At 38.4% G+C, this 27044-nt stretch overlaps 1 protein-coding gene across 1 annotated transcript in view; it reads left to right on the top strand.

Moving 5' to 3' along the window:
- Nucleotides 1-27044, top strand: part of dab1a (DAB adaptor protein 1a) — a 125226-nt gene that overhangs the window by 19517 nt on the left and 78665 nt on the right. The window contains 1 exon segment of the mRNA XM_056764317.1: nt 23313-23513. Within this exon segment, the coding sequence (XP_056620295.1) occupies nt 23447-23513 (67 nt within the window). The 5' untranslated portion in view covers nt 23313-23446.

A 27044-nucleotide genomic window follows, 5' to 3' on the forward strand; every position in this document is an offset into this window, starting at 1 on the left:
TTCCTTGATTTTTCAATTGCGAAGTAACATTTGAGTTCAGTTAAACTCAATACCATGTTGCCTATTGGTTACCAGGGTATTTTGGATTGTTCATTTCTGGTCCACATTAAAAGAGTCAGAAAACTATCTGTGATATTCTGGTACTTGGCTTCTGGTGCCTCAAATGTATCAACAGCATGTGACTGGTTAAAATCACAGATGTTTTCGTGCCGTAGAATAGAATACTCCCTAGAATATTGTAGCATCAAAAATGACACGCTGCACCTTTAAGAATGAGCTGTTGTGCCTCATTGAGCGTCAGTCTAAGTCTCACCGCAGGGCAACATAAATGTATCTCTACAATCCCTCTCACTAGACAGAATAGCCTCTAGAGGCGAAGCAGAATGAGGCAGAGACTGCAATGCATTTAACTCTTTAATTAGTCCTAATGCACACGAAGCACCTTATCAGCACGTGCCTCCCGGGTCTTCAGCTCAGTCTCTCTCTCTAAAGTTTTACAATCATATCTGAAGAAAACTTAATACAGCTGAAAACTTTGATCTGGTATCTGAGTGTTTCATTCAGCCCTGAGGTCTTTCCTTTTTAGGGTTTTTCTTTCTAGGACACACACACATACGCATTAGAGGGTGACGGGTGTCATGAGAGATTGTCGATCAAGTGATCTTTGATACAATTCTTTTTACATAAGGATCATATGGTTGAGATAGGAATAACATATTTTACCTCTTCAACTCTGCCACCCCTCGCAGATTACAAGTATTGCTGCATAAAATCTATAAATTGTGGAGAACAAAACTGGACATTTAGCCTAAAACGTCAGATTCTTACCAGTCAAATCTTTTATGTGAAAAGAAAATAATAATGTCTCAATTCCCCCCCCCCAACTTGTGACAATCATATAAATTACCTTATATTTTATAGCACATAAACACATTAAGCATAGATGACTCATATATAAAATGAAAGCTTGCTTACGTGTAAGAATATCACTTTATACTTCACATATTTAACAATGTAAAGTAGCATAACAATATATTACTTCAAATTAATTATTCAAAAAATACTTCGTCAAATGAGACAATAATAATACGTTTTTTCTGAAAAATGAGAAGATTTTAATAAGTTTACTCCACTCTTTGTAGTTAGGAACTCTTTTAAATGTAGGTAAACATTCAAAATATGAACCAGAGCTGAAAATTTAATTTATTTGTTCTATTTTGGGGCATTTTTACAACATATGACAACCGACATTTTCTCATCCTCTTTTATTTGTCTATCCAGTCACATAAATATTTTCTTTAAGAGTACAGAAAGAAATGCCATCGGTTATTGTCCTCGACACATGCATATGCCCCAATTTAATGTGTCTACAATGCAAATTTACTCCTCCTAGATTGTCTCTCTGTTTTGCGTATGAGACCTATACGGCTTTATCTAGATTGCTAGACATATGCGTTTAAATGCTAAAAATCATCAGGGAATAATTTCTATCCAAGTGCCACTTATGTTTCATATTTGATATTCAATGCAGTGACATTCGTAAGTGTATTTAAATATATAGATTCAGTCTATTATAGGCCTGTTAGTGGCATGTCTAAGCTATCATCTGCATTAGATACAGCATGGAAATGAATGTACCACATCCAGATTTGTGTTTATAAACTTCATAAATATAAAAAGGTTGCATAAAGAAGGCATTCATACATCCTTGATCTCCACTTAAATGTAATTTTTAGTTTAAGAACATCTGCATTCATGAGCAGTTACCTTAGGGAAATGACAGAGCAGCTCAATGTGTGGTTGAACATGAAAGCAATCAAGACTCAGAGAGCCCAGAAACCCAAAATTGCTGTGACGGAGCTAAATTTCACCTGGAGATGCTGTTCCATCAAACCTCACAGAGGAACCCACTGGGCTTTCAAAATAGCACAGACCGACTCCTAATCAAACAGATTCTCACTCTCGCATCCCTGTTTGGCCCACCGACAGCGCTCTGTGCGACCTGTTAAGTCTTCCCCGTTATTAACGGGAGCCGTGGGTGTGGACGCTGCGTTTCCCTCTGCAGGAGGCGGCTTTGGTTTCTCGTCAGCCCTGTTTGCTAGGTTGCATTAGAGAGGAAATCATGCTGGTCTTTTTTTAAAACCGCAGCAGTGAAAAGCCTCATGACCCACACATTAAATAAGATGTTGCTGGCTTTAATTAAACCGGCATGGAGAGGGATATTAGCCGAACGAACGCTTCTGGCTGGCCTTCGGCCATGCTTTCATTCTAAAAGCATTTAGCTGGCAACATTACATGTGGGTAAATGTGGGCAATGCGCAGTAAGAAATCTTTTTTTAATCACCATTTTTGTTATTTCTCGCAGAAAAAATATCTAGCCGAACATACATTTACTCGAGAGGCATATTTGTTACTGGTACTCCAATCCAGGGGTTCCCAAACTTTTTAGCCTGCGACCCCCAAAATAACAGTGCCAGGGACTCGAGACCCCCACTAAGCTTTGAGGTGGGTGAAGTATACAAACATTTTGTGTAACTGCGCACATGAACTTATTAGGTCTATCTAAACATGCGCATAATGACAACACAAAAGGAAACTACTTAAAATTTCTTTATAGTTATTTACACATTTTTTTACTTATCGGTATACATAAACCATGAACTACAGATGGTCAAATTGGATGTCCTCTTTATGCAAAGGCCGGCCTCTTTTCATAGCCTACCTGAGGTCTATAGCCTTTCTGACTGCAGTGCTTCTCCGCCCTCCCATTCTGCCCTCCCTAAATTGTCTTTGGTCGAAGTTAACCAACATTTTATTTCAACACATAAAAATATCCTAAATTTAAAGCCTGAAGAATAATCTGTGTGCACAAATGGAGATGTTTAACCTGGTGTCGTAAATTGACTCGCTGCACCTAACCTAATGCGGTTGCTAGTGTGACATAATCACCTCAGGGGTCATGATCGAGGGGGAGGAAATTCCAAAGGCAGATGGCTTTTTATTTGCATGGTTTTATATAGAATTTAACAAATATTTTCATGTTTTGTTAAATTAATTGACTAAATACCCTATTCCTAATAAAAAATGATTTCTGGAAATCATCTTGCGACCCCACCCTCGCGGCTGTGTGACCCCCGGGGTCCCGATCCCTACATTGGGAACCTCTGCTCTAATCTGATTGGACGATTGGCTTGTTCGTTTTGGAAGTTGAGGTTTTATTGAAAGATCTAGGGGTGGTTTCCCGGACAGGGTTTAAGCCTTGTCCCAGACTAACTTAAATGATAGAGGTGTCTTAATTGAAAACAACTTTGCCTGATTGATTTGTCTCAAGACCACCAGTAATGTTTTTTTGTAAAATATGTTTTTAAAAACGACATAAATGTTCTAATTTAACCAAGCCTAGTCCTGGTTTAAAATAATCCCTGTCCGGGAAACCGCCCCAAAGTGTTTTCTCAAACAATGAACAAGTTACGGTAAATGAGTGCCAATCTGGCAATGCGCTTGTTTCGTTTGTAAATATTTGTGTTGGCCTGAAAAAGAATATACAAAAACAATATGCCAAAACATTAATTAAAGATATATTAACTACTGGAAAACAAAGATACAAAACGACACGACAAGAATAAAATCCCGATTTAGCCTCGTCCTTCTATACCTACGCGCTTCAGCTATGGAGGCTGGGAACCACAGCATAAAATATAACATCTGAGAATTGTGGCAGAAAGACGAGTCAGCCATCCGTTCCATGCGATGCATATCTGTGTGTGTGAGCAAACCTCTGAGGTGCGCCCACCAAACCCAAGCCTGAGGACACAGTGTGTGGGAGTATGTATATACTGTTACCTGCAGTGCAACACTGTGTGTGTGCATTCACAGGCAATGCAACAACTCCGGCAGTGCGCGTGCGTCTATGTGTGTGTGCACACCGAACTCCCCTTCTGTTTGTTGATTCTAGTCACATCTCCTGCCTGCATCGTCCTGGCTGCCAGCAGTAGATTCTCCCCTTTTTCATGCCTGCTGCCTCTCATTGCCTGTGCAATGGCTGCTATGCACAGAACCATCATTAGCACACAAAGCAGGATTGATAACCTAGACTGCAGTGCCATCGGGCAAAAGGAGAGAGAGAGAGAAAGCAATGTTCTCGCCCAAACGCTCTCATTATAGACCACAGAGGAATAGTTACCACATCTCATACTGGTTTGTATAGATTGTGTATTTACACACCTGCTAAAAGTGATAAATGTACAAATGTGGTCCCACGTGTGTGTCTGTGGTCTATCTGCTTATTACGTTGGTCCATGAAATACTCAATGCTGATTGGTCTGATTTAGAGGTCTGCGTTTTATTAGTTACAAACAATATGTTGCATGTGATATGACCACAAGAACAAACCGTGACAGCTGCTCAGATGTTGTGAAAATGTCGGGTCACATTTGCACGTTATATTCACCGAGCAAAGACAATAAATGCGTCTTCAAGCTGTCATCCTCCTCTGAGCTGACAAGGACCTTCACACGGTGTGGCACTCAGTTGGATTATTTTATAAATTCTTCCTGCGGTTTCTTTTTCGTCTTGATTCCCTGCAGACACTGATAATCTGTTTTGGACTGACTGTGAAAGAGAGACTCAGACAGAGAAGCCGACAGAAATCATGTCAGACGCTGTTATTAGGCTCTGCTTTCACCTCCAGAACAAAGCGAAGATATGTCTTCATGAAGGAACACATTATTTCTACTCTCTGCCAACGCGGATATGCATTTGCCTTAATCAATTTAACTTTGAGGCTTGAGAAGGAGGGCTTTGTGAGACGTGATCGGCCTGCGTGTAAAAGAGAAATTACCACACACCTGTAGACAGGGACACCAACCTCCCCGTGTAATACAATGTCGGCCTGTATTTAAAGGAGCATAATCATATTTCATATTACATCCTACAGGATGCCATTTGTTGCATATTTCATATAATTATGTCAGGTACAAAAACAACAGAGAATGCTGAAGTGAGATGATTAAAATACGAATACAAATGGATCAGTTAATAATAGCCCTTATTTGCATCTTACTGTAGGTATATAAAAATAAAAATATACATAATAAAATCTTTACAGTAAATCACAACGAAAGAAATATATTATATCTCCGCATCGCAGTAGCAGGATCAAAGACAGAACTACAGATAGAAAAAGCAACAAGGGCACACAAAATAAAAAGACGCAGAGAGCAATAACAAGATTTGAAGAGAGAGGTATGAAGGGTGTAATGTGAGAAAGAAAGGCAGATGAGAGCGATAAAGTGAGATTAAATCTATTGCATCTTTTGCTCTTTTTCACGCGGAATAAATGAAGACAGCGTCGTTCGCCAATACAAGAGGGACCCTGAAACGCTCAGAGCTCTGCTGTTAGATGGTATGAACATTTTCCCATTTTCTATGTAATTTATAAGAGAGCAATTCCCAGATGTGTAGCGCACAGTCTTGTCCGTGTTCACTGTGCCTTATGTGCTTGTGTTACATTCTCTCTATCTCACACTTGCGCCTTTTGTGTGACCCCAGGTGTGTTTCTGTGAAGGTTAATGAAAACAGGGCAGATTGGTGTAAGACCCTGTCATAAACACATTTGACACTTTACTGTCTGCACGTATCAGGAATATAAACAGATATTTTGATAAAGCTTTGCTTTATTTCATAGAATTTTCTATGCATTTTGATAGCACAGCTCAAATAATAAATTAATAAGACAGTAAAGTTAACGGTCAGTAATAAACTAAAGCTTTCATGGTATTGACATGGTAGTCAAAGGTGCCCCCACTGCAAATAATGACCTTCTTACTTAGACTTTTTTTCTTGTTTTCCAGTAGAAATGTCTAAACATTCTTAAATCAAGATGCATTTTGTTGGTGAGTAAATTGACCTAAGAAAATAAGTCTTGTTTTTAGTAAAATAATATGAAATTTCAGTGAATTTGTGCTTAAAACAAGCGAAAATATCTGCCAATGGGGTAAGAAAAATAATCTTGAATTAAGTGACTAAGAAAAAGGTAAACCTTAGTTCAAGATTATTTTTCTTACCCCATTGGCAGATTTTTTTGCTTATTTTAAGCAAACATTCACTGAAATGTGATCTTTTTTTATTATAAACAAGAGTCATTTTGCTCATCAAGTAAATGCATCTTGATTCAAGAATTTGTAGACATTTTTACTGGAAAACATGAGAAAAAGACAAAGTGCAGAACTGTTTGTTTTCCTAAATTCTTCAAAATATCAAATTTTTTGCTCAACAGAACAACAAAAAACGATATATGTTTCCTACTATGGTAGTGGATGATGTCCCAGAGCTGAACATTTTCAATTGTCTTCCAAATATATTTCTCTGTGTTCATCGGAACAAAGACATTTATACAGGTACAGTGGGTGTGTAAATTAAGACACTCTGTTAAAAAAAACTTTTTTTAGACTCCTTTCTTCTATTTTAATGAAGAAGAATTTTAAGATAAGATAATTAATGAAATATTAAAATAAAATAATATTTATTTGCTCAGCGAAAACTATAAATCCCAGCAAAGTCCTTTTACCTGGTTGGGTTCATGCTATGTCAGAATACCTTTGGGATCGAGATACTGTTCCTGTGGCTCCAGCTGGGTTTGTTGGTTAATATTTCAAGCTTGAGTTGGTCTACCTTGTGGATACTACTGTCTGTTAGCACAACATTAAATGTAACCGGAAGTACTAGAGGTACCGTGAAGAACACACTAAAGCTATGTTAACAAGAGTAACATTAAGTGCTCAAAGTGCTCTTGTACTGCTGCACACAAACACAGAGCATCAGACACACCGTTGTAGAAGTGATTTGGAGGGTAAAGAGAGGGCGAGAGCTGCACAGTAGGATATGCTCTTCAGTGTGGCTCCACTTGGAGCTAATGGAGCTCACTGTCATACACGGCATTCTTAATGGGCTCTCTGTTTGTACTCATACTGTTCCAATTGGAATAGGAGAGGTGCCACTGTAATCATAATATTTCGTCTTCGCAGTTTCAGACACCCCTCAGTACTGCTTTGAAGAGAATTACATAGGTTCTTTACAGGGGGTATGGATGTAGGATTTGGGGAAGCGGCTTCATAAAATGCTGGTGTAAATTTACATCATGGTGTTTGGAATGTATGTCATAACTCCTACAGCGGCTGTGCCCTTGAGCAAGATGCTTTCTGAATATATTGCTCCACAGGTGATGCACATGCACCGGTTCCTGTAGCTTAATTGGTAGAGCATCGTGTTAGAAGCACAAAGGGCATTGGATTCAATTCCCAGGGAACCTAAAAAATGTACCTTAAATGTGTTTTCACATATTTTTGCCTTTCCTAGTTTAAAGGGATAGTTCCGCAAAACATAAAAATTCTGTCATCATTTATTCACCCCCATGTTCTTCAAAACCAAACAAGGATATTTGTGTTAATGTCTAAGTGGTTGTGTGACCATACAATGGAAGGTAATGGTTGCCAGTGTTGTTTGGTTTCCAATGTTCTTCAAAATTTCTTTGTGTACTGTCTTTACACACGCTGCTAAGTTTTATATATTTGTCCTTGTTCATATATTTTTTGCTTTAAAAGCGAAATTACGTCTGGGCTGTGTACAAGAAGTGCAAAAGTGTATACAAAGAAAAAAAGTGTGTAGTGCATAGTTGAATAAACTAAAAAAGAAAAATAAGTACATTTAAAACCAAAATAAATGAATAAACAAAGATTCACAAAATGTGTTGGCAGCATCGGGTTCATCAGCATCATTTACTGGCTATTATGCTGCCAATACAGAGTTGTCCTTGTGTTCTCCTAACCGCAGCAGTTTCTCAGAGATTTATTCAGAGATTTCATTATGAATTCAAACATTTATAGTCAATTCTTCCTTTTGTCATATTATTCTTCGTATTTTAGGGCTAACATCGGAGACAATGCTGCTATTTCAAACAAATAAAACTTGAAGCTGTAAAAGAACAGCTCTACATTTTTCTCCGAGATACCAATGATTTAAAACATTACGCTTTCCTTTAGAGAAAAACAGAGATATTTCCTTTTTTAACTTGAATCCTGAAATAGGGCAACATTTCAAAGTTTTTCAAATGTTGCTAATAAGTTATAACAAAGTTTGTTGATTGAAAGTCACGTAAGCATTGTTTTGCGCAGCATCCCTCTCTTGGTGTATCACGCTGTTCCTTTGTGCTCTTTTCGTCTTTCCACCCCTGTAACGCGAGTGAAATCTCTTTGTGAGGACGAGTGTGAAATCTGGAAATGAATCTGAAAACCCAGTCAAAAGTGGGTTCTTTAATGATTAGCAGCCTGCTATGTGGCAAAGGTTAAACGCTCCACAACTAGGAGTGATAAAATGTTCCTTAAGCTAACCAATTATCTCCGCTTGGCGCCCCATAAAATATTTAACCATCTGTTATCGACTTTAGATTAGAGCGCAATGACAATCTCCTTAGAAGGACACATTTGTTGTAAGATGTACTTATTACTCATTTCATACTTGTTTTTAACAGAACAATTGAGGTTTGCTGTTGTATTCCTGTATTTGCCTATCGTGTTTGTTTTGTTGGCTTGTATTGGTTTGCTCTATGACATTAGCTCTACAAACTCTAAAGAGGCACAAGAATTGTTCAATAAACGTAATTAAATTGGGGGGAAAGTTTTCCACGCAATTACATTAAGCCCTTTCACGAAAATAATATTTGTTTGAATGGATTTGTTCTAGTCTTGTTGAATGAACTTGAAATTCATTTTGTTCTGCCTAATACATTACAAATGAAAAGCACTGAGCTGGATTCAAAATTATCCTGCCTGCACAGATGCCATGTATCCGACTGACAGGCATCAGATGCCATGAAAAGTCACTTTTAAGTTGGTATTGTTTTCTATACATATGCATTTTCTTTTTGTAGATTGTCCAAATATTGCTTAACAATTTTCTTCTTCTGGCATAACATCTTGATGTACACATTTTAACTCTTTCACCACCATTGACGATTATCTCGTAGATTAAAAAAAAGCGCCTCCCCGCCAAAGACGAGTTTTTACGGCAATCAGTGTTTGTACTGATTTACAGCAGGTGGCGCTATTACACACCTTTGGGTACAGAGTACAGAATCCCAGAACCTAGGACGTATATGTTTTAGCGGTTTTTAATGATTGTTCCGAGTGGAATCTGGACAAAAAACGTTAATTATCTCAGCTGCAAAATGAGGCATTTTTGACGAAACCTACTCACATCTACGGAGTGATAAAAAACGAACAAATGAAGATTGAAGAATATGGTTTCTTTTGTTTAAGCCTGAGACTCAGTTCTTTCATTTGACATATTGTTTGTACATACTTTACAGAAAATTTACTGTGGGCCATTAAATTTGGGTGTAAATGTTAAAAAACGCTGGCGTAGGCGGGCAACTTTTTTTTAAAGAGGCTGGCGGCGAATGAGTTAATTGATTGGATACAAATGAGTTTTGAGAAAAAATACATTGCAATTCAATTTTATCTTTCAGGAAACATTGGCACAAATATGGACATTCTTTAAACAGCTTATCCCTGCAACACATAATTGTAAAATCAACCTTTTCTGTCATTGTATTTATTTATTTTTGTCGTCTCAGTTTTCTTTGTACTGTTATTTGTTTCCTCAGGGTTAAAAGAAAAATATAATATTAAAAAACACAGTGTAGTGAAAAAAAGTGGAATGCCGCATCGCTCACCATCTCTACACGATACACTACCGACCCCCAGTTCAGTCAAATCCTAAGCGTTATACGTTGATGGATGATCTTTTTTTATAACACAGGGAGTAAAAGCTTTTGGAATTATAGGATCACTTATTGGGCTTTTTTCGGTAGCTAAATGCTGGGCTATCGTCCAAATAGAGCTCTGTGCTAATACCATATCTGTACTGTAAGTGAGCGACTAGTGCAGCTGCCATTTTTTCGCATTAGACGATTAGCACGTCTTTAACACCCCGACTGATCAGTTAAGCCCCAAGTGTAGTTTCTTGAGATCTTATTTGCAAGAGACTGGCAGACAGGCTGTTGCAGATGTCTCCATTATTTAAAAGGTTCGGTGATGCAGAGGAGATTCAGACTGACAGAGATACAGGCAGCTGTTGTGCTGCTGTTTTTGATGCTTCGGTTACAACGGAATGTTTAGCAAATGGTGTGTAGACGAGTGGTGTGAGGATGTTTTCTTCCCCGGGGCCCTGAAAAACATAGTTTGTGAAAGCCTTTGTTCATTGGATTGGAATTTGTGACAATAAGATTTAAGTGTTGTGAATAAGTGATTGTACCACCACCCATTAAATCCACAATGTTTCATCTCTGAAGAATACATAGGCTATCTTTAGACTCAATACAATCAATGGTTAAAATTCACCCCATAACATATGTTGAAAGTTACAGTTTGTTCAACCTTTCTTTTTTTCTCATGGGTCCAATAGACATTGACATGCAGTTCATTTTGACAGACTGCTAACTCTACGACCCTTCCAAGTTTTACAACCCCATATAATCGAAGCCTCTTTATCTCGAGCTCAAGTGTTCTTCTTTGATGACAGCTCCACTGACACTGTTGAAACTGGACTAAGAGACATGTCTGTCTTTACAGTGAAAAGCTTGTACTGCTTAAACTTTCCGTAGGGTGGACCTGTCAGCTTTCAATAGAGACCCTTTCTTAAATTGTGGGTATCAAAAATGTTTCTGTTGTTTTGATACAATTTGATCAAAAAACAATCGAGTGTCAAACCGGTCGGAAACGGGAGCCACGCCTCTTCTTCTCTTAAAACGACCCGCGGTGTATGCGCAGCATTCCAAAAAGTTGGACTATTATTTATTATTTAAATAAACATTGTGACTGTGTCCCCCTATTTGCGCGCGCCTGACGTGCATCTTCATTTAAAATAACGAAGATGCGCAAGGAAAAGACGCCAAATGTGAATCGGCCCTAGGATCAAGTTATAAAATAATAATTAGTAATGCATATATGCTTTAATTCATTTTTTATTTCTCAATTATCATTAATTAAAAATATTTATTAGAAAAAAAAATACTATTATTAAACCACATGTTTGTGCTCTGTAAAGAAGTTTGTCTGTTTAAAGCTATTGTAGAAACAACATGACAAGTTCCATGTAAGGTGACCCCTGTGTATATATAGAGAAATAGCTCATTCAATTAAAACATAACGCTTCATTATGCGAGGTCTTTTTACACCTCGGAAGAGATAGTTATGTACATGATATTGCACCTCTGTCAAACGATCCTCCAAAAAGTTACACATTGGACCTTTAAAGGGATAATTTCAATTCTGTCACCATTTATTTACCCTCACATCACACAAAACCTGTATGACTTTCTGTGACAAAAAGCGACAATAAATCATTAAGTGTTTTTATTTTATTTTTGGGCGAACTATTCCTTTAAGTAGCATTTTAACAAACATTAAAAAATGCATTTTAATGGTATGTTGTTTATGAAAGCATAATAACTATCAATCCGAAAAATGTATTAGAGCGGTGTTATATGTACAGTGTTACTTTTCTCTTGCATGTAAGTGAGTGAATAGCGGAAAACAGAAAAAAAGATTTCACTAGAAAAAGAAATCACTAGATAAAGCTTGTTGGCAGTTTTATTGCTACATGTTGTGGGAGCATACGGGTGAGGAGCGAGAAGCATCTTTTCACATCCAAGGAACCATTCAAGGTCATCTCACTAGAGAAAGATCCCTTATTCCCCCATCCTATGCCCATCTAAAACAAAGTACTCAGAATTCCCAAAAGAGAGATTGACAAACGTTTGATATCTTTCGCGACTGGGTTTCTTTAAACAAAACGAGAATAGAGATGTGAGAGGAGGAGCACAGAGGAACGTTAGACAGTGATGTTAAGTTTTATTTCTGGATTGTCTCTCTACAGAATTGGAATAATGATTTGCATTTATTTTTAATGAACACAGTTCATATAAACTGAACTCAACTTTCAATCACACACAAATATTTGATATAATTTGATTTAATATTAGTATATTCAACCTGCTTTTATAGCAGGTTAAACAGGTTAATTTCCTACCCTCAAAAATCCAACCCTCACATGAATCTTGTAGCATTTTAAGATTTAAAGTAAATAACAACTGTATGTAACATTTTGCTATTGAGAACTGTTAATAATGTCACCACAAGTTTTAAAACTGTTTGGATTTTTAAGCCGATGTGCAAACACGTGTGCAAACACATTCTAATATATCTATGCATTCAGATCCAAATGTTCTGCCGATTATTGTTTGGTCTCCTTCATTTGGATGCTTTTCATCTTTTTTTAAAGTGTGGTGGGAGGGAGAGAGCCTGTGCTAAATGATAAGCCCCTGCCACCTCCTCCAAATCTCCAGGATAGGTCCAGGAACTTGTTGGAGGTCCCTGGTGATTTGTCTCTTTTTGAATACATCAACATTCCGAATTGAGTTGGTCTGTGAGTTAATCTCTCAGTGTAGCAGTGACAATGGGGGCATGTCCAAAGCATAGGAAAAAATACACTGCCTCACATTGTGGTGTGGCAGGTTGAAGCAGGATGGTGATTAAGAGTTGTATTTTCATAAGCTGTGATATGACATATGTTGTCTGTTCTGAGTAAACAGAAGCTTTGCACTAATCTCTGCTACTAGCTGCAGACGGTGAAGCGGAGAACAGAGGCCAACAGGTACACCTCTACCTACGGTTCATCAATCAATGATTTGTTTGTTTGTTTGTTCTCATTAGTTAGTTAATTCAATCATGCATTTAGTCAGTCAGTCCCTTGTCAATTTAGTCATTGACAAGCTACTTCTTCGCTTGTAAGAAGGATTTGTCTCAGTTTATATTGTAAAACCATGTTGAACCACAATGCACAATAAAACAAATAAAAGTAACAAATAAAAGAAGCATAACATTATAACATAAATAAATAATTAACAAAAACAAAATCAAATGGAATCTGTGTGCTTTTCAAACACATTCTGTTTGTAATACTCCGCAGCACACTGAAAGATCTGCCCCTGTCAAGTTCTTTTATTTTTGACTTTCAACTTGCTACACAAATCTATTCTTATTTCACCTGAGCATTCCTGTTTTTAAAATTGGGTCATGTCGAGTTTTCATGTCTCTTTGAATTGTTGCATTCAAGTGCGACCGAATTTGTCGGCGCTAACACAACATCCCAACTAGCCGCTTGACATCTAATTTCCTCGACATGTACATTTGAGCACACTGTGTGCGCGTCTACCCGTAGGGTGTTTAATTTACCTTTGCTTTGGATTCACAATTCACTTTGATTATTTGGCACCATCTGTCTCACATTTCAGCGTCAACGTGATCCATGAGCACTAGAGGAGGTATAGATGTCAAAGCCACTTACGCATCTTTGCTCCTGCGGCAAATGAAAATGGCCCGGGAACGCACACACGACTTACTTTACTTATCTAGAATATGTTGAGCCGAACACAGATCAATATGAGATCCAATGAGGAGTGCTCAGGGTGCGTCAAACAGACGGAACATCACGCTCTGAAACGGAACATTTCCACCGGGCACAGGACAATTAAGGCGAAATGGAAAGCAAAAGAGGGCAAGAGGGAGGAAGAGGAAACGGGAGGAAGGGGCGGGAGAGGGAAGGTTAAGTGGTCTTATCAGTTACTACCCATGATGCCACAGTGATGGGCGGCTTGTGATGAGACAGCCGGGACGTGTTTCTGATAACTAAAAGGGCAACCGGAGAGATGATTGGCAGGCCGAGGCATAAGAAAAGAGCGTGTGTGGTAAGTGGATTGTCGCTCGGGTCGGGAATAATGAGCCCGGAATGATACTTTAGCGGGATTCCTCGGATCAGACAGCGGGAGAATCCGCTCTCTTAAAACAACAACCAAAATAGATTCTCATGCATTATTTAAAGCCATGATACCTTTTATTCTCTCGCCTCTTCTGTTGGAAAAGAATGAGTGCTTGTGCCATGCTGATAAGTGTGCTGTGCTAAGTACTACCCACTTTAAGCATCCCAAACTTCCTAAGTGGAAATACGGAACACTTATTCAATTTGTGAGCGTTGCTAGAAAATATAAGCAGTTGCCTGGAGTCAGACGCATAATTAATTCCGCTCACAGTAGAACCCAATAATATTATATATTTTGTCTCCTTTTCTTTTTTAATACTTCTTTCTTGACATAGGTGTGTTAACTCAGAGACATGTAGAGGAACTAAAAAAATACATGAAATGCATTTTTTACCAACATGTCTAATATTTGATTAATTTCGATGTAGTTTGTGTAAGCGCCGCTCCACTCGTGCATGCTCTTGGCTCATACCTGTGCTGAGGTGTGTACCAGTGGCAGCTGCTCTCATTGGGCTGTAAGATGCCATGTGTTCTGACAGCGCCATCTGCGCCGTGAGCGCCAGATGCCAACCTGTCCCAGTCGTGTCATGCCAAGGCCTGTACACCGCCTGTACAATCAACACGAGAAATGAATCTGGTGCCCAGTCACCCTGTCACTCATTTAAACGCACTCAATGACATATTTCAGACAGGGAGCAGTAGATAGTGTTTATAATGTGTCACACGCAGCGGGAGACGGTTTTCCTGGGGGTGAGGGTCGCTTTAGGGTGGTGAGTAGCAGAAAGGCTGTCAATCAGCAGGGTAAAGAGAGTGTTCTCAGAACAACCGAACAGAGACACCGTCAGACGGTTCGAAGCAATGATCTCAGAACAGCCAAACAGAAACAGGTCAATCGTATCTGACCACAGAAATCAAAATACAAACTGACTGAATAGTGCAATCAAACAGAGTCAAAAAGAAATGGGTAGATTTTCAACTGGTTTGCTTTAAGATCTAGATTTTAGCAAGATAACACCATGGTAACATTATGTATCTTACACGTTTATCTATGTTATCTATGAGCATATGCTCTGACATGTATAGAGCTTGTTTTGTTTCAGTAATTCACAACATGTAACGCTCACTTTAGGCTAAACAAATGTTAGTTGTTGCAAAGCAGCTTTACAGAAGAATAGTACAATCTTCCATATGGACATATTAAGCAGTTCCATTAAAAGTCCACATGAAATCTAAATTGAAGTTTTTTGTCTTAATGCATGAATACGTTAGCCTTAAGGATATCTTTAAGCATGTGTATTAAACAGTTGACCATTCGCACTTTTTATTAGATTCCACGTCTGTGAGGTAAACTTAACCCTACACTGCAAAAAATGTCTTTCTTACTTATTATTTTTGTCTTGTTTTTCAGTACAAATGTCAAAAAATTCTTGAATCAAGATGTTTTTTGTGGATGTGTAAAATGACAGAAAATAATTCATGTTTTGGACAAAAAAGATGATATTTTAGTGAATTGGCTTATAACAAGCAAAACAATCTGCCAACGGGGTAAGAAAAATAATCTTGAATTTAATGACTGAGAAAAAGGTAAACCTCAAGATTCAAGATTATTTTTCTTACCCGGTTGGCAGATATTTCTGCTTGTTACCCCACTTACTTGAGTGTATTTAAACCTTCAAGAACTTATCTCCTTAACATTTTTGTATCTTGTTTTCCACAAAAAAGATTCATTCAGATTTGTTCGCTGATTCATTCAGTGGCACTTTCCACTGACAATCAGCAGATTTTCGCTCATGAACGAGATCCATTGTTCATTTAGTTTCTTCACAAATGAGATGTAACTGTTTGTTCACTTGGTTCACAAAGAATGCCTAGTTGTTCATAAGGCTCATACATTCTCAAAAATAAAGGTTCTTAAAAAGTTCTTAAAGGGTTCTTCACAGTGATGCCATGCTTGGTGCTTCAAAGATCCTTAAAAGAACAAAAATGTTTTCCACTATAAAAATACATTTTGTGAAACGAAATGGTTCTGTAGACCTCAAAGGTTTCATTATGGAACCATTCAGCATTGTGACTGTTCTGTTAAGGGTGTTTTTTAGAAGGTCTAAAGCTGTGTTCCCTCTCAGCCCTTATTCCAATGCAATCAGTCTTTAAAGCCAAAAAGCCAAAACAACTACATTTAAATTCGGGTGTAAATGTATGTCCTGTAGACATAGCAGCTTACAGTTTCATAGTCTGTATGAACAAGCAACTGAAGTCAAGCACAGAAGTGTATTCCCATGTGACACACTTTACAGGAGTGTCTTGACAGAGTGATGTCTGACAGCCGTCAAGTATGATTCCGGTTCCATAAAATGCGACCGTGAGTTTGGTAATACGAATGTCACTCTCGTAAATAACCTAACTGTGAGCAAAGTCACAAGTGCAGGAATGGCAACTGCATTGTGCTGCTGTGTGAATGTGGCCGATGAATGAAAAATCATGTCATGCAGTCAATGCATGGAAGTGAAGTGAACACAAGAATTCATTCACTTTAAAGATTTATCTAAGAACAGATCTGACTCGTTTTTGAGAGAATGAAAAGCTCAGAAAACTAAATAAAGTTGAAACGACGAAAGAGGGCTTTACAGATTCATTAAATGTATTTAGTGTGTTCTTTTCGCAGTCTTTAATATTTCCTACTCCTCTTTCCTTCACTCAGTCTGTCTAAATCTCTCACTCCCAGTAATAGGCTGAACGTTGCTTTTTAGAGTTCAGAGAGAGGCGCTTTATTAGCTTTGGTACATATAAGATGAAACAGGAAAAGACAGGGACAGATTGCAAGCCAACGTGACCCAGATTTCGGTCAGCTTTGTTCGGAAGGCTCTCTCTCTCTTTCTTCATTTCTCTCGCCCACGCACACACGCAGAGTTTGTCTAATAAAACCACAGAGTGACTAGAAGATCACCAGGGCTCTTTGTGACAGGCAGAAGAGGATTCTGGGTACAAGCATTTGTTCTGTAAGTGATAGCGTGGCTTTGATTGGCAGGTCGGATTTACTTTGATGTGACTGCTTCTTTGTCAGGTCTCGTGTTGAACGATAGCGCACCTATCAGTACTTGCTATATTCAAATATTTAGAATAGAAATCGTCAGCCCGTCATTGTTAGCCATTTTAATCTCATGAATGACGCTCTGTGAAAGAGCGTTTATTTAAGCTTCCCCTCATGAATTGTCATCTTTATCTTAATACATATGCTGAGAATGATGTGCACTGTGCTGTTTTTTATTTAGATAGCAGAGAGGGACCGAATTCTCTTTATATATTCAGCACACGCGCTCAACTTGGGAAGGTGAACTGGGACTCTGTACAGATGGCAGGGGAAAAGAGAGTAAAACCTGACATGGCCTGTCATTTACCCAGACGGTACGCACACGTGTGTAAGTGAGTGTGGTTATCTGCATTTTATGTTGAACAATAGCTGTCACGCCCTGTCAGCTGTGGAGAGGCTATAGTAATGACACAAATTTATCGACCCGTATGTGGGTAACATTGCATTTAAACACTTAGAATTTCATTACAAACTGGCTGGGGAGTGAGTGGTGGCTTAGTGGTTGTACATGCTTTGCAAAATATTGCCACGTTGTTGGCCCAATAGGTTTGAGACTGGCATCTGCCAAACCTATATCCTTCCAGTCACGCACTGATAACTAATTCTCTGACTGTATTCTCTAAGATCAAAATTAAAAAGCATAGAAAGTCTACTTGTTTAATTTTTTATTTTGAGTGATGCTAAACTCACCATGCAAAGTCTCAGTGGTTGCTATGGAGGTTAGACTTTCACAGAATGTTCTTTGCATTATGTAGAAAAAGGTAAGTCACAAAAAGCTGGGTTGACTGGGTCACAAATAAAGCCTCCCTTTTTGTCTGCATAGCAAACCTCGACCCTATGACCTCCGCTGGCTTGTAAAGGCTGTCCAAGATGTTTGCAGAGATGTGTGCGCTAGGCCTGGCTCACATGTCTGGCCACAGTGCCCGGCACTGTCTGCCTGTTAGTGGTGGGAGATCCTCTTTCTCTACACTCTTCCATAGCTCTGTGGGAGCTGCAGTCCCTGATATGGTGGATGATCCTTCAAACGTAGCGGGGTGCACGATTCTTTCAGCAGCATTTATAGAGCATCAATTAGCCTTGGAAAGCATGAAGGGATATTCTGGATGAATATTTACTGTAGTAGTGGCAGTTGTCCTAGTAAATATGGGTTTCTGGGCACTCTTCAAACATCAGAAGATTAAAAATGACAGTTCAACCAAAGTTAAACAATTATATGGTTTTAACCTTGTAAGTGATTCTATTTTCTGTGGAACAGAACAACTTCCTTGTGACCCATCATACGGGCACATGGCTTCTCGTACCACTGTTATGCTGACGACACCCAGATCAACATCTCGTTTCATCCAGACTATACCACTGTAGCAGCTCCCATTACAGTCTGCCTAGAAGACATCTCAGCTTTGATGAAAGAGCATCACCTCCAGCTGAACCCAGCCAAGACAGAACTACTGTGTATTCGGCACACCCCATGGTCTAACACGATCTCACCATCCAACTTGGCAATACAACAATCATTCCAAAACAGCCAGGAACCCCAGAATCATATTTGATGAACATCTGTCATTCAATGATCACATTGCAAAGACAACATGGTCATAAGAAAGGTTAGACTCTATCTCACTGAACATGCGGCACAACTCTTTGTCCAGGCCTTGGTTATCTCAAGGTTGGACTACTGCAAGGTTCAAGGTTCTCCTTGCTGAGCTTCCTGCAAAGGCCGCTCCAGCTTGTTCAGAATGCAGCAGCACACCTCATCTTCCAACGGCCCAAAAGGGCTCATGTGACACCCCTTTTCATCTCTCTCCACTGGCTACCTGTTGAAGCCTGTATCAGATTCAAGACACTAATGCTTGCCTACAGGACTATCACTGGATCTGCACCGGTATACTTTCACACCCTCCTACACCCCATCACGATCCCCGCGTTCAACAAACCAGCGGTGTCTTGTACTGACTTTGGATAAAAGCGTCTGCTAAATGACTAAATGTAAATGTAAGATATTTTGAGAAATGTCTCAGTGGTTTTGTGTCCATACAATGGAAGAAGGTCATATTAAGCATGAAGTAACTATTATCACAGACTTTTTTTTAAATATGCTATTTGAATGCTAAAAGATGAGTTTTAAGTGAAATAATTATCAAATGCAGTGGGACTTTAAATAGTTTTCTATTCAGTCTCATTTCTGTCTTGAAAAAATAAATGAGATAATAAGATATTTCTTCTTTAAGCCTGCGTTTCCCGAAACCTTCTTATCTCTACGTCATTCTTAAGTTATACCTTAAGAGTGGTACCGATATATATACTAAAGAACGACAAAGCAATAAGAAGGTTTCGAGAAACGCAGCCTTGGTTACTAGGCTAAATGTCATCGGCAAATCCTCAAACTGCTGAAGCTTCTGTTGCTTTTCGCCATTCGAAACATTTGAATTCAGTTGCTCAGTTAAAATCCAGTTTAATTTCACACTATGACCCACAAGTCTCTCAGCATTGTGTTTGGATTGGAGCAAAGGTATGTACAACAGAATGGTCTTATTCGTGGGTTTGGTTTTATAAGGCTAAGCTTAGAAAACCGTTTTGCATGACTGGGTTTCTCACCAAACATGTTGCTTCATTTACAGACAGTTTTGAAATAAAATGGGAAAAAACAAAACATGAAAAGATGCGGAACAACAAAAAGGTTTCCTTTTGTATCTGGTGGCTTTTACGGCTCACCCACTTTCCACACATGCTCTGAATTTGTGACGTGTCCCAGAGGAGCCCGTAGCCTAGATATCAGAAATATCTCCAGTGCCTCAGGAGAGCGGCGTGCCAACCCTCGCCTTATGGTGGTCTGTCTGGTGGTGGAGGTAGAGTGGAGTGGAAATATCATGGAGAACTATTTAATTCTAAAAGATGGATAAATTGTTGCCTGAAACCAACGCTGTGACATGATACAAGCTATTTTATATTTCTAAATAGATTACAATCTCAGGGAATTAAAGGGACAGTCAACCAAAAATATGAAAATTTGTGTTTTAAATCTGTATACATTTATTTGCTCTGATGAACACAGAGAAAGACATTTGGAAGAATACTTGTAACCAAACAGTTATTGGCGACCATTGACTACCATAGTAGAAAAAATGTTAAGTGAGGTAAACTTTCCTACTATGGTAGTCAATGGTAGCTGAGTGCTTACAAACATTCTTCCAAATAATTTTCTCTGTGTTCATCAGACCAAAGAAGTTTACCAAATATGGATTTAGAACAACAGTAGGGTGGGTGAATGAAGACAGAATTAAAAATGTTTGGTGAAGTATTCTTTTAAGAGATTTATCTGTATGTACAACATCTTCACTCAAAATAATGTTTTCCTGTTTGACAGACAGCAATTGAAAAAAGCATATAAATAAAAATGGCTTAATCATAATAGATAGTGGGGCTGTCATATGATTAAATGTTATTGATTGTGATGATCATGAGGATCATGATTAAACGCATCCAGAATAAAAGTTTGTGTTTACACAATATTGGCTCTGTATACTGTGCATATTCAATTTGCATTTATAAACATAAACATAACATACATGTATACACATTTAGGAGATATTAACATGTATTTTTTTAACAATTAAAACTACAGTATATATATATATATAAATGTTTATTAATTTTCCATTCCATTCCATTTTCTACCGCTTATCCGAACTACTTTATTAATTTTGATATTTTTTATTAAATATATTCATGTATGTGTGTGTTTTTATAAATATAAATGAATATGCACATTAACAAGACATATATTATGTAAACGCAAACCTTTATCCTGGATGCAATTAACCACGATTAATTGTTTGACAGCAAATCCTTTTTTTGTTAAAGGTAGGAATTATATTTATTTATAGACTGTATTATTACAGGCCAAACTCAAACCTGAGTCAACCTAGGCCGGCTCCAACAAACCACATTATTAAATATATTTCCTCCCATTTTAAACATTATGTTTAATATACTTGTTCTAAACACAAAAAGTGAAACAAACAATTGTATTTTCCCTATTGACAGTGTAACATTCTTAGTAACATTTCTCAGTGCTGGACAGTGAGCCAGCTGTGCTGAATGGTATCAAGGATTATATGATTCCAGAAGTACAGAGTGAAGGTGACAAGAGAGGCTAATCAAAATGGAAAGAAAATAGCTAGAATGGAAAACTGCTTAGCCGAAAACCCTCTCTCCCTCTCTCCGAGAGATAATGGCAGTAATTGGACCGACTCGCAGCATATCGCTGTGTGTTTCTCTCAGATAAAGACCGTGTGTGATTCTCGGCTGCTCTGCGACATGCTCTCTCCATTCGGAATTAAATGTTCTCCACACAATATGCGGCGCGTGGCCAGGCGGTGGCTGGAGCTCAAAATGAAATGGCTGTTTAAATCCCCTCTGCGGCGGCTTACAGTGGCCGCTACTCCGGCCTGCTGAGCGGAGCCTGAGACTTTAGAGGATTTTTGCAGGCTAGCCCCTCAAAGCTACTGCTCTCAGAAGTGATGTGTTTGGGGTTTAACTTTGCAATACATTTTTGTTTTGATGGGGGAGACTAATTCTCTTGACTTACTGGTATTAAAGCTTTACATCTCAGATGGGAGCTCGGAATTGAGTGTCTGAATGGCTTCCAAAATGCTTTAAATCGATGTTGCAAGTAAATCTGATATATCCCAAAATGTCATAGGAGGATTATATCGACCCAAAATTATTCTACTGTCAATTTACTTTCCAAGCCTGTGTGCAATTTTGTATGATGTATCTAAAACGAAATGATGTATCCTTGTTTAACATGCATTGTTGTCTTTGATGTCAAAACTGTGCTAGGAACTAAATGTGACGTTTCATTTTTAAATTCTTAGACATATTTTCATTTTATTCTACAAAAATGTATTTGACATTACATAATAATTGGTCGCAGACATAAGCAGCTTTGAACCCAGTTGCTCGGTAAAATTCCATGGCTTTCTCTGTTATTCTTGTAAATTTACGGTCTTTCACCGTATTTCGAAAAAGACAAAAAATCCATAAAAACCTGAAATTTACCTACAGTTACAGGCCGCCATACATATACTGTAAAACGAAATGTAAATTAGCATTTTCCTGTAATTTTTCGGCTTTTTGCATACATTGGTGATTTTGATGCAGAACTGTGCTAGGAAATAAACGTGATGTTTCCTTCAATTCTCTGACATATTTTCATTAATTTGAGATCACAAAATTGTTCGCAGACATAAGCAGCTTTGAGCGCAGTTGTAAAAAGGCCCTTTTTTGGATCCTAAACTCAGGTTTGTTCTGCTGTGTAATGTCTTTTGAAGCCTCAACTCGAGACGTATCGATTTCTGAGCGATGCCACGTTGTTCGGTCGGCCTGCCTGAGCAGTTAGTGTCGATCCCTGTGGTCTCATCTCTGTCTGATTGCTGTTGTGGGGCCGAGCAGGTTTTGATCTGCTGATGGCTCTGACACCTGCAGTGATGCTACAGTACCACTGAGGCCAATTAACACATGAAAGGTGCTTCCCACCTCCTGACTGGCACGGCAAGAGGAAAGACTGGCGGAGGCGGCGATGTAGGAGCACACTGGAGGTGTGCAGGAAAGAGAAATAATGGCTTTCTCATGCGATGACAAGGTGAGGTGGAAGAGAGAGAAGAAGAGAGCTGATGAGACAATTTAATGCTGCCTCCTGCATCTTTCCTACAGTGGGGAGGCAAAACAAGCCAAACCTCATTCACAGAATGATGTCATGGGTGAATGCTGACATTAAGTGCAGGAACATATACATTTTGTGGATGCTCACGTCTGTGGAGCTTTCAGAGAGCTGGATATCAGTTGTTGTGGATTTACATCTATGTTTGGTAGTAGTTTGTGAGAAAAGAGATAATTACTAGTAGGTCTATCTGCATGTTTTAACTTTGTCTTAAGTAAGTGAGCAAGTACAAAAAAAATTGTTTTTAAAGCTGTCTTCTTACCCTAAATTTGCAATATGGATTTATAAATTGAACTGTTATGGTAAGGTTTTGCAGAAAATGAGAATTTGATGAGATAAGTACGACAGTCTGTATAACCAACAAGCAACATTCTTAACCAACAGTGTTTACCTTGAAATTGTGCTGTTTTTAACTAAAAGAAGTGCTGTGTGGAGATTTCTGGTAGCACTTTCAAGTGATGACTCAAATGAATGAGTTCATGCTTCACTGCAATGTACAAACTGATTTGTAAAAATCAATCAGCCTTCCCGATGATGTAGATCTTTGGGTCTGAGGGGCAACTTAAATATTATTAAACGCCTGAGTTTGTGTTTAAAACTTCCTTTTTTTCTCTTCCCCTCTTCTAGCCCTTGCTGGGAGTGAATGAGATGCCGTGTCGAGGCTAGAGGCAGCAGTGGACTGTTTCAGAGTCAGTGGAAAGCCCCTCTAGATGAGCCAGTCACAGCCACCCAGCTGCACGGTAAAGGAATAAGGATTTAATATGTCAACAGAGGCCGAGCTCCAGCCTGCTGCCAGACCCAGCGTCAGAAAGGATTCCAAGAAGAGAGGTAAGAGACTCTCATACAGATGTGCGTGAAAATAGACAAACACATTCACGCCAAGAGAAAAGCTAGCGGAGATATGGTGCAGGCTGTAGGGATCTCCTTTGAAATCACAGGCATAGTGTGCAGATGCTATGCTACACACAGACACACACACACACACATTCGCGATGCCCCAAATACAGAAAGGATTGGAAGATGCATTGAAATGAGGTCCATGTTTGTCACTTTTTATTTAGGTTTGGATTATTCTATAAACGTGATGCTGTTTTTTATTTGTTGCTCATTTATATGTTCTCCCCTTTATGTACACTAAATGTTTGTACACACTTTGGCTGTGTTTATTTTTCTGTCTTAAGGTTTATGCTTCAGGTTAAGTGTTTGGCGACATACAGAAGAATGCACCAAAAAAGTTGTTTGACAGCTGTAATTTAAAGTAAAGTTTGATCGTTTTGCCGCCATACACAACCATACTTGCATTTTTGGACAACAATGTGTGGTAATGAAGCCTGTTTACATCCACTCTTAAGGCAAATGTGCTTCACATTCACAATGCCATAGAACAATAATTTTTGGCTCAGTTTTTCCATAAAGAACATTTAACTTTAAAGTAAATTAAGAAAGAAATGGTTATTTTAACCCAAAATCTAAACATGGTTATTCTATGGTGTCGCTTCACAGAAACTTTTTAGTGTGGATCAAAAAATAACTCTAATACATTTTTAAAAACTCTATGTCTGTGTAAATAAAAGGCCAAAATACATAACCGTTTTCAGTTGTCGCTTTCATGTTAATCAAAGTATAAAAAAATTCTAGTAACTAGTTTAATTGAGTGGGACAGTTAACTGTACGACAAGTTATCATGTTTATGGATTTTCTATCTACGTGTGTTTGTATGCTCATAAAATCTTCAACAGTATTCTCCATGTCTCCCTCCCCATCTTTGCCATGGTTCACACTCCTAAATGGCTACTTGGACAGATGTTTGGTGGTTGGATCCATGCCAGGGGCCTGCCGGTCATTGTATGGCACTGTAGAGGCGGAAACGGGCTGTTGTCCGTCTTTTTATAACGAGTCTTGTTGCATTGCCCTCTTGTGATATGCCACCTGTTTCATAGCGTCCACACAATCCCGTTTTGTGCCAGGCTCTGTGCCCACGAGACCGTAGCGGCACATCTGAGGGGCGGAGTCGCACCAGATGTCCTCCAGAACCGAGAAACGGAGATCATACCGCGAGAGCTGTTTCTCTGTCTGACTTCTGTGTGTCATTGTTTGTCGGTGAACTTTGTGAACTTGACACCTCTTCAAAGAGATGAATACAGTATATATTTATTTATAAGTATTTAAAGTATTATGTTTTGTCTCAATTTAACAATGAGTTCATGACAGGAGACCTATTCATCTACTTGAATATAATTCTACCATAATCTGTTGCAACTAATCACGAATCATTTGACTTTAAAGCTGCATTTGTCCTATATTGATACATTGCTGCATTGTTTGATAAATCATTTATAAGCAGCAAGGTCTAGTTTACAATAACAGTTCTCTCTTCGCCACTTGAAATTGTCTTCTGTTCTTCCAAGGCTTTTGTTTATGGTCAATTAGGATGTTGATAACAAAAGTCAAGGACTAGATTGTTAACCTTTTGCCTACCTGTAGCAAACACAAACAGATCTAATTATGCCCCCGAGAATATGCATAGACACAGCACACTTTTTCATGTCTGTTGCTATTCCTTGAATATTCAAACATTAAACAGTACTATTCTTGGCCAGTAAACAACAGATACACAACATCCACCTGTCTCAATCTCCATAACAAGCCTGACCTGCATGCTTAATCTCTAAGGAATCGATTTAATTACACCTGCTGTGTTTTCCCCTAGCAACCATTAGAGCAGGATAAACTGCATATTCCTCTGTTTATGACCACAAAATTCCACTAATGCATTGCTTATGACACAATCTTCCATTCCAATGGGGAGAGGCTTAATATGACCAACAGTATGCATTCTCCTCATCCAACATATTATCAAATATGTCACTATTAAGAGTGACTCCAGAACCTTTACCCAGAATGCATTGCAGAGTTATTAGAGTCTAGTTCGAGTGATATGATTTACAAGATGAGCGGACATTAAAGCCTTTGAGTTTCAAATGAAATGGTTGTATGCAATTTTTACACTGTTCATTGAATTTAGTTTATGGCATGACAAAATAACATTTCCCATCATCATTTTTGGTCGCGCTTTTGCTACATCCACTTACAAAAATAAAGTTTGTATATATTTACGTTCGGAAAATTACAAAGTATCTTCATGGAACATGATCTTTACTTAATATCCTAATGATTATAAAAATGAAAATCTATCATTTTGACCCATAGACCTACAATGTTTTTTTCGTTACTGCTCCAAATATCATCAGAGTCACATTCTGAGGCGGGATCGAAGGCTGCATGTGATCACCAAAACATGTTTCTGCTGTTCACTTCTATAATAAAATCAACTTCAGATCAAAGGATCTCATTTCGTGGTTCGTGGCCCAAAGATTGGTTGCAAATGCTAAATTCAAATAATAAAATGCAACTAACCATATAATTTAGTATTTCCATTTATGCATTTGGCAGACCCCTTTTATCCAAAGTGACCTACAGTGCATTGGGTCTATACATTTTCTATACAGTCAACAACAGTATGTGCTTGTCTTTGATTCTTCGAAAACATGAGCATTTGCGCTGTTAACACAATGCTTTATATATATATAAATATATATATATGTATATATATATATATATATATATATATATATATATGTATATGTATGTATATATAGGGTATGATTTTTTTCTCAACTGAACTAGAAAAAGTGTGTATACAAATATTTATTTAATATCAAATACTGTCTGTCATGATCCTGCGTCTTCCTGTCATGATTTTCGAGTCTCATCACGGGATCATGACAGACCCACATGTTTTATGTGGAGAGTAGCATGGCAATGTTTTGTTTTGACGTGCAATGCATTCTTTCCAGTGTCTTGTGCCTTGGGCCCGCCCCCTTGTTTTCCGTCATTGTCCCATTAGTGTCTCATTCCCATCACCTGCCCTGTGTAATCGTCCCATTAGTGTTTGATTCCCCTCTCCTGCCCCTTGTTAACTCCCCTTATTAGTATTCCCTATTTGTATCCCCAGTTTCTCTTTGTCCCTTGTCGGTTCCTTCCTCGTACCATGTTCGTGTTAGTCCCTTTCCAGGTTATCATCACCTTGCCCGTTTTTGCTGCAGGTGTATCACTCAATGGGTTGAACGTAGATGAATAAGATGCAGGATGTGTAACATGAGTTTTTCTTAAAACAACTACAATATGGGTTTACTCATAACAAGGTTAAACATGTTTGTATCGATCGCAATGTATAATAAGTAACATGACAGGATGAATTCATTATAATTACATTTTGTGAGATTAACACCGTTGGCATGCTTGAAATCCTGAAAAGTCTTGAGGCAATATCAATTGAGACCCGCTGCTGTAGGCAAT

The sequence above is a fragment of the Triplophysa dalaica genome, chromosome 13 (assembly GCF_015846415.1).
Source record: "Triplophysa dalaica isolate WHDGS20190420 chromosome 13, ASM1584641v1, whole genome shotgun sequence".
NCBI lineage: Eukaryota > Metazoa > Chordata > Actinopteri > Cypriniformes > Nemacheilidae > Triplophysa > Triplophysa dalaica.